General features: G+C 61.1%; 1 protein-coding gene across 2 annotated transcripts in view; it reads right to left on the reverse strand.

Moving 5' to 3' along the window:
• Positions 1–13,827, reverse strand: part of KDM4A (lysine demethylase 4A) — a 40,590-nt gene that overhangs the window by 8,963 nt on the left and 17,800 nt on the right. For both annotated transcript variants that reach the window (XM_055139616.1, XM_055139617.1), the window contains exons 10-15: positions 13,133–13,332; positions 12,593–12,999; positions 7,401–7,521; positions 2,726–2,907; positions 1,152–1,356; positions 770–846 (exon numbers count right to left, since the gene is read on the reverse strand). In XM_055139616.1, the coding sequence (XP_054995591.1) occupies positions 770–846; positions 1,152–1,356; positions 2,726–2,907; positions 7,401–7,521; positions 12,593–12,999; positions 13,133–13,332 (1,192 nt within the window). The remainder of the gene's footprint in view (positions 1–769; positions 847–1,151; positions 1,357–2,725; positions 2,908–7,400; positions 7,522–12,592; positions 13,000–13,132; positions 13,333–13,827) is intronic.

Here is a 13,827-nt window from a genome sequence, read left to right on the forward strand (position 1 = left end):
GCCCAGACAGAAGACCCGCAAATGAACAGCCCCGCGGCCAGGAAGATAGGCAGGCCTCAGGGGCTGACGGCACTAGGATACGGTTTTCGTTTTTATTAGGCCACATCCGGCGAAAGTCCGGAGTCACTCTTGGCTCTGTGCTCAGGGACTCACTCCTGGCAGGACTCAGAGACCATGTGTGGTGCAGGGGACCAAACCCAGGCTGGCTGTGTCCAAGGCGAGTGCCCCACCCTTCGTATTACCCACCGGGATACGACATCCCATTCCCTGTTACTGAAAATAGCCACAAACGGCCACACTGTAGCTTGGGGGTAAATCACAGACCTGGCAAACAAGGGGCCCTGGACGGATCCCCGGCCCCCAAACGTAAGTAACAACTGTAAGCCAAGTCAGGGACGAAGTTCTGCTCAAACTGGGGGGCTCTCGCTGCCTCCTACGAGAGGTGCTCCCCAGGGTGGCGGCACGGGCGGGAGGAGAGCTGTGCAGTGAGGTCTCCCAACCCAGTGGCCATATCCTCTCCAGGGCGAGTGGCCAGGGACAGGCCTCTACTCCGTCCTGACACAGAGGAGCAAAGCCACTCCCGTCTGGCGCCAACAGCCCCGCTCACAGCCCAGGGGGTGTCAATAACCCTCGTCCTCTCTCGCCCTGGATGTGACATGCCCAGCTGCTGGGGCCGTGTGTCAGGCCCCCGGGAAACGGCCACATCGCCACGGCAGCGACCTCTAAGCAACACAGGGCGGCAGACAGACGCGTGCCCACACTCACTCACCTCCTCCAGGGCGTTGGCTGAGCACCGTGAGCACATCCAGTCCTCAGAGGCCTTTGCTGGGGGGACACCATAGCAACCTGGCAGGGACACCGCAGGAGGGTGAAGCAGCGCCAGAGTCAGAGCCCGAGGGCGGGCCACAACCCTGCCCAGCGACTGACCGCCCAGAAACCCCCACGACACAGGGCAGCTGGGGGCGCCCAAAGCCGGAACTGGCGATTCTCCAGCACCCAGCCGGTGGGCAGGAGGCTAGGCCACACTCCGCAGGACTGAGCCCAGACCCCACGGGTCACACGGGACGCAGAGCCTGTCCGCCACCAACGGCACAGCAGCGTGCGGTCTCCTCCCAGGGGACCGGGCAGCCAGGGGCAGGACGAGAACTCACTGGCGTGCACGCGGACGCTGCACTTTTTGCAGGAGACGAGGAGGCTGGTGCCGTCCTCCTCCAGGTAGGGGGTGGAGAGGTTGATGTCGGTGCTGCAGCCGATGGAGGTGAAGCACATCTCTGGGATCAGCGGCTTGGTCCTCTGCTTCTGCGGGGCCGGGTCTCCGGCCTCTGTGCAGCTCTGAGTCAGGCCTCCGAACTCCACCTGCAAGCAGAGCTGGCGTCAGGGAGCGCGTGCCCAGCTCACCCCGCCAGGGCTGCTAATTGAAGTGCCCGCTAATGACTCGAATTCAATTTCTCACGGCAGACAAAGGCCCCTCGGGACAGCCGAGGAGAAGGAAGGAGGCGAGAGGCAGCTGGGATCTCCACCTTCCCCAGGCGGCGGTAATAGAATGCACCGTGATGCTCACGGGATGCGGCTGTGGGGGCTGCCCCGCGGGGCGTCCACTCTGGGGAGGACGTGACTGAGGGTCACCTGAGCCACAGCACTGCCACGGAGCTGGAGTGCATGCGGCCACCTACTTCCCCCGCGACCGTCCTGCAAACGCCTTCAGCTGCTGGGTGGCAGGGTCACCCTCACGCCTAGGACAGATCTGGATCACGGCACCCACAGCCCAGGGAGGTCACCACCAGCGGTCGGAGGCCCCTTGGGAAGTGGGCTGGAGGCAGGGTCAGCAGCAGGGCCCCCATGGCCGGTACAGAGGTCTCCGAATTTACATCTGATCAGTGGGAAGACAACTGAGCCGCAAATCCATAACGTGCTGCCAAAGGTCCCGAGAAATCACCACAGCCATGCCACTCCCAACCATCCCACCCCAATGAGCCAGTCACCTGGCATGAGGGAGTCTAAATGCCTCCCCGCCACCTCGGGCTGGGCCCAGGAACACTGGGCGGTGAAGGCATCAGGGGTCACAGAAAAGCACACGTGTATCTGCATACCCCACACTAGGGGGGAGAGAGGAGACCCCACACTGGGGGACCCCACAGTGGGAGGGACACAGGGGACACCCCACAGTGGGCACACACACACACAGAGGAGACCCCACAGTGAGGGGGACATGCAGGGAGAGAGGACCACACTGGGACACACACACACACACACACACACACACCTCACCCCCACCCCATAGGGACTCCCGCCTACACACAAAAGGGGCCCCACACTGGGACATGCGTGTGTGCGCACGTACACACACACACACACACACACACACACACACACACACACACACACACACACACACACACACACACACACACACACACACACACACACACACACACACACACACACACACACACACACACACACACACACACACCCCCCCCCCCCCCCTAGTAGGGTCTGAGGACAGAGAGAAGCTGACCTTCCCTGGAGACTAGGGCGACTGGAAGGCCAGACTCCCGCCCATAGTGAGGTCCCTGGGGAGGAGGAGGGGCAGCACCCCCAGCCCCAGCTCTCCCCGAGGCCTTCTCTGGGGGGAGCCCCCTCGCATGGCTGGGCTGTTGCTGGGCTGCTGGGAGTGGGCAGGAAACACAGAGCACGGAGGGGCCAGCCGGCCCGCGGGGCTCACCTGATGGTAGGTCTGGAAGATCATGCAGACGGAACAGTGAGGGGCCTGCTGCGCCATGGCCTCATTGAATTCCTTCTCGGCTTCGAAGTTGGGAGGCCGGTTCTGCCACAGCTGGCTCAGGGGCTTGGCCCAGGCCTCCGTCTCCTCTGCCTCCTCCTCAGGGGTCAGCTGCTCAGACGCCTCTAGCAGGGGCAAGCATGGTGAGTCCCCCCCGCCCGGCACAGACAGCAGCAGCCCAGGGCAGGGCAGCACCACGCGCCCTTCGGCACCCCAAGAAGGCCAACCCGGGTTTCCACTTCCTTCTGGCCGGGGGCGTCTGCCCGCTAGCCTCTGCGGCCCGCTGGACGGTGAGCACTCAAGCCTTCTGTCCACGGGCAGCAAAGGGACGCCGCTTAAATGGCCAGAAACCGTAACACTTGCTGCTTGCAAACATTAACATAAGTCTGACCTAGTTTACTTGGGGGCACGGGGGCGGGCGTGGAGCCACACCCAGTGGTGCTCGCAGAGTACTCCCAGAGCCCCGGGATGCGGGGGACCGAGCCCAGGCCTCCCACGTGCAAAGCCCGCATGCTAAGCCTTCGCACTGTCCCCCTGCTCCCACAAAGTCCTCGTGTTTAAAGAGTTTTTTTCTTTAGCCGCATCAACAGGAAACACGAAAAACACCAGAGAAATAACAAAACTTAAATCTGTCTAATGAAATGGTGCTCGACTGGAACTTTCTCGCTCCCCTGAGAAGGTTCCTGGAGAAATCGAAGTCACGGGATTCCTGCCTTGATTGAACGGGGCTCCCTGGCCTGGCCTCGGGAAGGGCAGTGCTCTGCGTGTCTAACACCCACCTTCTTCCCAGCCTTCGTGGACGTCAAGAGGACTGAATGGCCCACGTCCAGGTGAGGAGCCACCGCACACTGGCCCACGGTCACACCCACCACTCCCAGGGAGCCGAGGTCAGGTCCCGTGTTTACAGGGTCAGGCCCAGTGAGATACGCCACAGAGGCCAGGGTACACTGCAGGGGGAGAACGTGTGCCCGGCCTGTCCCGGTGACGTCCCCGAGACCTGAGTCCGTCCCACACACGAATATAAGCTAGAGGGACAGGAGGCCTGTGCGACCCGTAATGTTTACTCTCGGCTCCTTCGGTCGCTGGGGCTAGACAGCACACAGGAAGAGTTACGGGAGCAACAGTGTCCACGCTGCCTGGGAAGCAAGTCCCCTCCCCGCAGGGCATCCAGGGAAGGAGGGTCGTGCCCCCCCAGCAGCCCTGACCAGAGGACAGCCCACCTGCAGCCACGGGTCCAGCAGGGAGGGAAGCCCAGGGCTCTGAGCTCAGGGGCCAGCAGGTGTCCCTGTGGTCGGATGGCAGTTCCCACAGATGCTCCCGGGCAAGGGGGGCGCAGAAGCTGCAGCCACAGTGGCCGCCTCGGGAAACGTGTCCACAGGAGGCCACTGGGCACCGGGCTGGGTATGGGCATCTGCAATCCCAGGCTGCCCCTTCCAAACAGAGGATGCTTCCCAGAGGCCCTGGGCCTCTCCCCACAGCAGCCCGAGGAAAGCTCTGGAATACACTTACACTAAATGCCCATTTATTTGCCCTTTATTTTGGAGGGGAAGAGAGGGGGCTTGGACCATCCCCAGCAATGTTCAGGGGTTACTCTCAGGGTTTACTCCTAGCTATGTGCTCAGATATTGTACCTGCACTTGGTGGGGGGGGGGGGGATTGTGGGATGCTTGGGATAGAACCCAGGTCAGCTGCGTGCAAGGCAAGCAAGCACCTTACCTGCTGAACCATCTCTCCAGTCCCGTATTTGCCCATTTTGGGCAACTCAACCTCAATGTAGATAAACAGTTTTCTACTCTGCCTTTAGCTGCTTGTCCTGCCCTGGTTTGGGAGCCACGTGTGGTGGCCTTGCTGGTCTCTCCTGGAGGTGCCCAGGCCACCATGCATCTCACTCGAGCTGGCTGCATGCAAGGCAAGCGCCTTCACCCTGCACCATCTCTCCAGCCCACTTTGGTCTTGTCAATCCTGGCAGGATGTGGCAGCTGCCAGTGTGCGCCCTCAAGGAAGGTCACGAAGGCGCAGAGAGACCAATGCAGAGGATGAAAACCTCGGCCAGTCCCATGGACCCAGCTGCGCCAGGGCCCAAGGCAGCAAACCCCAGGATGGCTTTCTGTGCCTCTGGCAGAAACAGAGAGACCCAGCCGGAAGCAAGGAGCAGAGGCGGAGGCCCTCACAGTCCTGGTGGAAAAATCGGCACACCGACAGCTGCTTTAAAGCAAAGCGGCCTCAAAGCGCTCTCCTGGTGCAGTGAGACACAGCAGGGCCGCCGGCCTAGGGAGGGAGAGCTGCAGGCCCCTCCCCAGCTCACCTCTGCGGCAGGGTGCCATGTGAGCTCGTCACTAAGCCCGGCTGGGGCAGGCAGCTGTGAGGCTAACAGACACTGAGGCAGCGCCTCCCAGTGCTACAGAGGAGCCAAGCTCGGGTGTCCCCCCGCCAAGGAAAGCTATGGAACACCTGCAGGGGAAACGAGTGGAAGAGGGGCCGGGGAGTCCCTGATGATGCCCCAGAGGCGCCAACAGCGGGGGTCACACACAGAGACGCCTCTCAGGGCACATGCACGGGAACTGAGCCAGTCAAAGGTGGGGGAGCTGACGGATGCAGGAACAGAATACAGAGCACTGCCACTCTTCCACTTTCTCCACATTTGGGGCATCTTTTGTGGTGGTGGGGGGGCAAGCCATCAGCAGTGACCAAGGGACTGGTCACTGGTATGCGAGAGTTCGAGTTCCCACCCTTTAAGCGCTCTCCAGCCCCAGAGTCGGAATTTCCTACCATGAAAGGCTTTGTAGTATAGAAGCAGTATCAAAAAGTCAACAACAGGGCCAGAGAGATAGTAGAGCGGGTGAGACGCTTGCCTTACATGCAGCCGACCGGGTTCGGCCTGCAGCATCCCGTACGCCACGAGTGATTCCTGAGCTCAGAGTCAGCAGGAAGCTCTGAGCACCGCCAGGCACAGCCCCCAAACAAAACCAGAAAATAAATTTTAAAAATGACACGCTATGGGGATGGAGCAATAGCACAGCGGGTAGGGCATTTGCCTTGCATATGCGGTCGACCCAGGTTCGATTCCCAGCATCCCATATGGTCCCCTGAGCACCGCCAGGAGTGATTCCTGAGTGCAGAGCCAGGAGTAACCCCTGTGCATCGCCGGGTGTGACCCAAAAAGCAAAAATAAAAACAATAAAATAAAAAAAAAATAATAAAAATGACATGCTACAAAGCTCCCAGGGCCAGGGACCAGCCCAGGGGTGGAGCACAGGCCTCCCATGCAGACGGACCAGCTCCACGCGCCCCTCCTGGCCCTGCCGAGCCCAGCCGCAGGGCCCTCCCTCTGTGCTCTTTCCTGGGGAAAGAGACCACCTCCACGCGGCGGACGGCAGCTTTCCAAAGCCTGAGCACAGGGGGTTGCTGCCACAGAGATAGCACAGCAGGCGGGGCACTTGCTTTGCACCTGGCCGACCCGGATTCAATGCCTGGCATCCCCTGTGGTTCCCCCAACCCCACCAGGAGTGATCCCTGAGCACTGAGCCAGGAGTATGTCCTGAGCACTGATGAGTGTAACCCCCAAACGAAACAAAAACCAAGCCTGAGCAAAGCTGGAACCAGGGGGCCTCAACCCCTGCTTCTCGCCCTACCCTCCTCATAGCTCCCCCGCCCAGGGCTCGGCCTGTCCAACACCAGGACTCCAGGCCCCTGCCGCCTGCCCCCAGCCCAGACCCTCACAGACCCAGACCAGAGCAGGGGGCCCATCCCCTCCCTGCAAAGCCTTTCTCAGGCAGTCACAGGGAACAACCTTCCTAACAAGCCACTGCCGACACTGTCCACACTCGGGCCTGAGTGGCCGGAAGTGTTCACTTTTTTTCCACACCCAGCGGTGCGGGAATGGGGGGGATGAAACTCAGAGGCTTGCACCTGCCAGGCACTTGTTCTTTCACTTGCACCGACAAGGCACGGAGGCGCACGCTCTCTCCCGGCCCTTTGATTCTCACCCTTTTAGCGCCACTTAAAACTTGGCCCGAGTTTGGGTCTCCCTCCTGCCCCGCATCTCCAGCTCCTCTGACCCTGCCTCCCGTCTCTCTCCTCCAGGGTTCTGCAGGCCGCCTCTGGCCTAGGTATCATCTTCCCATAGATCTCTGTATCTAGCAGCCTGACCCACCATCCCCACCACGGCCCCTATGGGCCCTGGGGAATCCCGGCACCTCTTTAGTCGTTATCTTTGTGGCCTCGCCTTGCACTCAAGACTTGGCATCACAGAGAGAACTTACAGTCCTGAGAATTCTCAGCCTGTACCTCTCCCAGCTGCAGGAGGAAGGACCCGCCGTTACCCCGTTTAGGTACATTCCAAAGGACTCAGAACTTATCACAAAATCCAATTATAAATCGATTCTCAAGAAGACTTTGCCCTTGGGCTGGAGCGATAGCACAGTGTGTAGGGTGTTTGCCTTGCACGTGGCTGACCCGGGTTTAATTCCCAGCATCCCATATGGTCCCCCAGCACTGCCAGGAGTAACCCCTGTGCACTGCTGGGTGTGACCAAAAAAAAAAAGAAGAAGAAGACTTTGCCCTCTGCGTGGAGACCGAGGACCACTGAGTTACCGGCCTCCCGGCGTTCCACACTTACCATCATCGCTGGCGCAGTCCTGCAGCACGAGCGGGTGATGGCGGGGGAGCTTGCTCAGGGGCTGCCGGCGGCCCCTGGACTTCTTACTCTCGTCCAGCGAAAACATGTATTCATCGGCAACCTGGGCAAACAGCACAGAGCAATCAAACAGGCCACGCCTTCAGCGGGAGACACAGCAGAAGTCAGTCTCACAATTCAAACGGGGGGAGGGGGCAGGCACGCGAAGGAAGACATGGGGAAGTGTTCTTCAACAGCCAAAAGGGCCGAGTTCCCTGGTCTAGGTACAGGAAGAGTGCTCCAGCACTGGAAGAGTACTCCAGCCGAAGGCCTAAGCAATGCCAGGCACACGAGTCTAAGCGAGGGTTATGCAAATGCTCTAGAGCAAAATCTCCACCTGGAAGTGTGGACGTCTTGGCTTTTTTAAAAAGCAGCCCAGGGGGCTGGAGCCGTAACACGCAGGGGAACACCCCATCTGCTTAACTAACACTCAGGGCCTCAATCTCTTTACTAGCGTAAGCATGGAAATTCAGAAACGTGTATTCTGACAGACATATATACTTACTCGTGGATTATATACATCAAAGCGCTTTAGGCACACACACAAAAAAAAGACTGCAGAAGGCTTCACGCAAAACTAAAGGTTCATTATTATCCTCCTGCTCCCCTATAATCTTTTTTTTTTTTTTTTGCTTTTTTTCTTGGGTCACACCCGGCGATGCACAGGGGTTACTCCTGGCTCTGCACTCAGGAATTACTCCTGGCGGTGCTCTCAGGGGACCATATGGGATGCTGGGATCCGAACCCGGGTCGGCCGCATGCAAGGCAAACACCCTACCCGCTGTGCTATCACTCCAGCCCCGCACCCCTATAATCTTTGTGCAGTCCCTACTTGGAAGAACACCTACATTCCAGGCCTGACATTTAGATGCCGGACGGGAGAGGGGAGGGTGAGGCTGCCAACGTCAGTGGGCTTCGAGCCTGGACCACTGAAGTGAGACTGGGATGAGCGGATCCCCTCAGAAGCCCACCTGGTGGCCCTTTGTTGGCCCCAGTCAGACTCGAAGAAACTTGAAGGAGGGGTTTGGGAAAGATGCAGAACCAGAGCTGAAACCTGTGGGCACCCAGCAGCAGGTTCAGAATGAGAATCACAGCCAGTGGGGGCCACGCAGTGCCCTAACTCCACCAGGAGGAACCTCAGAGCACCTCACTCAGAGCACGGCTGGGTGTGCCCCAAAACAGGAAGAAAAATTGACTGCAGCGGATGAGAGACATTTTCTGAGGAACAGCTGCTGATTAAAAGCCAGGATAAGGGGCTGGAGAGATAGCACAGCGGGTAGGGCGTTTGCCTTGCACGCGGCCGACCCGGGTTCAAATCCCAGCATCCCATATGGTCCCCTGAGCACGGCCAGGGGTAATTCCTGAGTGCAGAGCCAGGAGTAACCCCTGTGCATCGCCAGGTGTGACCCAAAAAGCAAAAAAAAAAAAAAAAAAAAGCCAGGATAAGAAGAGGAGAGAGAAGATTCAAAAGCCCAGGAGGGGGGACAGAAAGATAGCACAGCGGGTAAGGTGTCTGCCTTGCACACGGCCAGCCCGGGTTCAATCCCTGGCATCCCATATGGTCCCCCAAGCACCACCAGGAGTCAGTCCCGAGTGCAGAGCCAGGAGTAACCCCTGTGCATCACTGGGTGTGACTCGAAAACAAACAAAATAAAATACAGCCCTGGCTCTGGGAGAACAGAAAGACAGAAGGCCCCTGTGCCCGAGCCTGGAGCCCAGCGGGCACCCAGACCCCCAGCTTGGGGCTGTGAGGATGCAGGAAAGCGGGCTCACTCACACCCCAGGGCTCGTGCCTGGCCACGAGAGGAGACATCAGGTCCACTGAACATGGAACTAGCACCCCTGGTTTCCTGTCTCCCAGCTCCAGGGCACCCAACCCTGCTACGGGGTGTCAGGGTGTTGCTTGCCCTGCAACATGCCCCGGACCCCCAAATCCCTCCATCTGTGACAGAAAGGGCCAAGTTCTGGCCCTGGTCTCAGACAAGCTGCGAGTCAGGACAGACAGTAACGCACAGGGGAGCTGTCCCCAGGCTCCCTTCCATCGGGCCTGGGACCACGACACAGCAGCTCGAGTTCCCAGCCTTCCCTGCTCCCTCTCTGAACCTCGAGTACCCAAGGTCGAGGACTGTGCTCCCAACAGGACACCTTGCACTCCTGACCCACGAGCGCACGCTTTCAAGCAGCCCCTCGCTATCAAGGACACGAGTCTTGGGACTCGGCCCACACCTCAACCGGGTCTGTGGCTTTCTCTGGTGCGTCAGCTTCACCAGGGATCATTCCCGAGCCCCTGACATAAGGTGGTGGCACATAAACTTAACAGCAAGTGACACCCTGGGGGTGCCCCAGGTGGGGGACAGGAGACACAGGTGCTTCCAAGCATGCAGCTGTTCCCAAATACATGAGGCCGTTAGCTGTCTCTGAGGATAAAGCGCCGGCTCTGACCCTCCACCCGATCAATCCTGATTCCTACGGGAACTAAACTGCCCTGCGGTTCTTGCCCGCTTCCAGAAGCTGGTGGGGCAGGCCCTGGGGACCATGCCGGGCTCAGGAAGAAGCACGCTGCGTCTCCCACCCCTGCCACACAGCTCAGCGCGCCACGCCGGGTCACGGCCAGTCGGCTGCCTGCAAGCACAATCCTGGCCCAGAGCAGGCATGCCACAAAGGGCAAAGAGCAGAGCAGGGGCTGGAGCGATAGCACAGCGGGTAGGGCGTTTGCCTTGCATGCGGCCGAACCCGGGTTCGATTCCCAGCATCCCATATGGTCCCCTAAGCACCGCCAGGAGTAATTCCTGAGTGCAGAGCCAGGAGTAACCCCTGTGCATTGCCGGGTGTCACCCAAAAAGAAAAAAAAAAAAAAAAAAAAAGAGCAGAGCAGATGTAGGGAGAGCGGGTGGCAGAGCAGAGAAGGCTTGACCATCAGGCCACAGACGAGAGGTCCATGGCTGGAAAGCAGTTCAGCAGGTCGGGCAGTTGCTTGGCACGCGTGTGACCTGGGTTTGAGCTCCCACACCCCGTCTGGTCCTCACCAGGAGTGAGCCATGAGTGCAGAGCTAGGACTAAGTCCTGAGCACCACCAGGCGTGGCCCCAAAGTGGAAGTAAAAGAATAGGTGCCAGGTGCCCAGAGACAATACAGCATGGGGGGCATTGGCCAGGCACGTGCCCGGCTCAGGTTCGACCCCCAGCACTACGTGGTCCCCCAGCACCACCGGGTACGGCCCAGGCGCCCCCAGCACCACAGAACCCAGCAAGAATCACATCTTCAGGCCCTTGTAAGGAGCCGCCAACACAAATGGCTGAGAATAGCTGGCAGGGCCATGGGAGGACAGAAAAAGGCAGCAGGAAGGCACCGGAGGGCTTAGAACGGGAGGGGCAGGGAGAGAGAAGCCAACGGCGCCTCCGTGTGTCCGCCTGGAGGTCAAGCCCCTCCGAAGCCCCTGGTGCTGACCTCTGACCCGCACACACTCACCTGCTAGAGGTGAGTGGGAACACTGCCCCGGAACGGGGGCTGGGGTGGTTACCAACTGCCTGGGAGCGGGTCATGTGGGCAAGACCCATGGTCACAGGTTAAAGGTCATTTTCCCCAACCTTTTCCCTGGAAATCAAGCAATATTCTGGGTCCTACATGACCGATGCATGCATCCAGCCCTCACGGTGGGGCTCCCACTAGCACAAGAGAAAAGCAGGGGCTGGGGCGATAGCACAGCGGGTAGGGCGCCTGCCTTACATGCAGGCTGACCCGGGTTGATTCCTGGCACCACATACAGTTCCCTGAACCCGCCAGGAGTGATCCCTGAGCTCAGAGCCAGAAGGAAGCCCCGAGCACTGCTGGGTGTGCCCCTCGCCCCCCCCCCAAGTAAAAGGGAACTGACATATTCCTGAGCAGCAGTCAACAGGGCTGGGCGGGCATACACCCTGCGGCGTCAGCGGATTCTGCATTCTGATTGGAGGAGGGCCCTGAAGCAGGATGCTCTGGCTGGGGTGAGGGGGTGTCCAGTGCCCAGTCTGAGAAGCCTGCGTGGCAGCAGTCCCAGAGAGCGGAGAGCAGCTGCCGGAAACGCGGGGTGGCAGCACCCAGGCCGCACCTCCCCCACAGGGAGGGCAGCCACGGGGAAGAAGGGGTCTGCAGAAACACGCCCCGAGAGTCGGTCAAGCCAGCGAGAAATGAGCCGGGCTTGCTGGCCTCCCCTGCCCTCCTGGAGAGGCAGCAGGAAGCGGGTGTGGGGGTCCCACCCCTGCCTCCAGGTGTGAGCGCCAAGATTCTAACATCCCCACTGTCCCCAGCCAGGCACAGACCAGGGGGCTGGGGTGCACACTGGCTGTCCCAGGCCGGCCAAGGAGACGGTGAGCAGAAGCGGAATCGGGGGTGTGTGAGGAGCAGTTGGAGCCCACCTGAGACCCAACACCAGCGCGACAGACCACGGCTGGCCCGGAAGCCAGGCGCTGGGAGCAGATGGACGCACGGTGCCGGCTAAACCCACGGCCCACACAGGCCACCGGGGCGGGTCATCAACTCTCCACAATAAGACACACGATAACAAACAAGGAGGGCCTTCCGAGTAGCTTCTGCTGACCCAGTGGCTCCATGCCACCCAGGCCGCCGCTGGGACATCAGGGAGGTGACCCAGCGAGGGCCACGGCCCGCTCAGCCCCACCAAGAGGCTTTTCTGTGCAGAAAGCAAAGCCAGGGGACAGTAAGTGTCCCGGGGGCCTGAACAAGCGTGTGCCGGCAGCTCCGGGTCTCTGGGAGAAGGCTCCGGCAACAACGCTAAGACAGAGACTGTTTGGGGGTGGTGGGGGGGGAATCCTCAGGGGGTTCTGTCTGCAGGGCAGCACGGAAGAGGAGAGCAAGAAGACTACCTCGCCCTGCACCCTTGGCCGGGGCTGCGAGCACAGGCAGGGTCAGGACGCAGCGCCCTGGGCGGGCAGCAGAGCCGAGGCTGGCACGAGCCGCGCAGGCCAGCAGGCACCCCCGGCTAACGGCACCAGCCCACACTCAGGGGCCCCCGACAACACTGCAGGCCGGGAGCCACCGGGGTGGCTTCTGCAGCAGCTGCGGCCCCACCCTCCCGCCCCCTCCCTCCCGCCCTCCTTGCCAGGGCGCTCCAGGCCCGCCCCTGCCCAGTACCCCCCGTACCTCCGCCAGCTCTGGCTCACTGCCGCTGCGGGCGCTGCTGCCCTTCTTCCTCGGGCATGGCTCTGCCCCCGCCGGCCGGCCGTCCCCTCTGGCGTAGGCGTGCGCCGGCACCAGGGCCCCCGTCTGGCCCTGGGCGCGGCACGACAGGGGCTCGCTGGCTTCCGAGTCGGAAGACACGGACTCCTGCGAGGAGCCGGGGCCCAGGCTGGAGAAGGGCTTCTTCCTGGAGCCGGGGAAGACAAGGCGCCCCCCGACAGACGTGGGGTTCACAGAGAGATCCAAAGCCGCAGCCTCCTGCTCCTGCTCCTCCTCCTCCTCCACCTCCTCCTCCTCCTCCTCCTCCTCCTCCTCTTCCAGTTTGACGTTCTTAAGCTCTTCAAACTTGACGTCCGTGGAGTCGGGATAATCTGAAACGCGCCCACGCGTTGGACGGGGCCGCGCCCACGAGGCCCCCCCCACCACACACACGGCCACTCCCCCGCCCGCTGGCCCCTTCCCACCGTCGTCGGTGCTAGCGGTGGCGCAGAGCCAGCAACTCACCTGGGAAGGCGAGGCCGTCCTCCACCGGCCGCACGGAGCTGAGGGTGGGCCGCACGGGAGCCAGGCCGGCCGGGCACTCGGCCAGGTCGTACTGTCCGGAACCGAGCTCGTCCTTGGGGAAGAGCTGGCTCTGGCTCACCTCCTGCGGGATCTCCAGGCAAACCCGGTGCCTCTTGGTGCCGATCCGGTGCTTGGCGAGGCTGTGGGAGGGCAGAGCTTCTCAGCGCCCGTGGCCACCTCCCGCTGGCAACCCCCCTCCCCTCCATGGACAGCTGACCAGCCCACCCCACCGCCCACCCCGAGGAGCTCACACGAGGGCAGCAGAGGACAGCTGTGTTTAGTTGCTGGGGGCCGGCCTGGCCGCACGTGCCAGGCACCCACATCCGAACCCCAACAGTGCCAGGTCTAAGCTGACCTGTCTGCCCAGAAACCACCTCGAGCGCCCCTGAGCACTGCTGGAAGTCCCCCCCACCCCCCAAAACAAAACAGAAAGAGTACCTGGAGAAGGAACTGCATAAAGGTGTGTCCTTTCTCCCCACGGCCACGCCCTCCCGGGACAGCTCTGGCTGAGACCTCAACACGGTCGCCCTCCGCCACCCGTCCCAGTCCTCAAGTCTCACTCCCATCACCACGCTCGGCTCAGAGGTACAAGCCCCCGCCATGCAAACTAGGGGCCTGTGACACCTACGGCCCCT

The sequence above is a fragment of the Sorex araneus genome, chromosome 5 (genome assembly GCF_027595985.1).
Source record: "Sorex araneus isolate mSorAra2 chromosome 5, mSorAra2.pri, whole genome shotgun sequence".
NCBI lineage: Eukaryota > Metazoa > Chordata > Mammalia > Eulipotyphla > Soricidae > Sorex > Sorex araneus.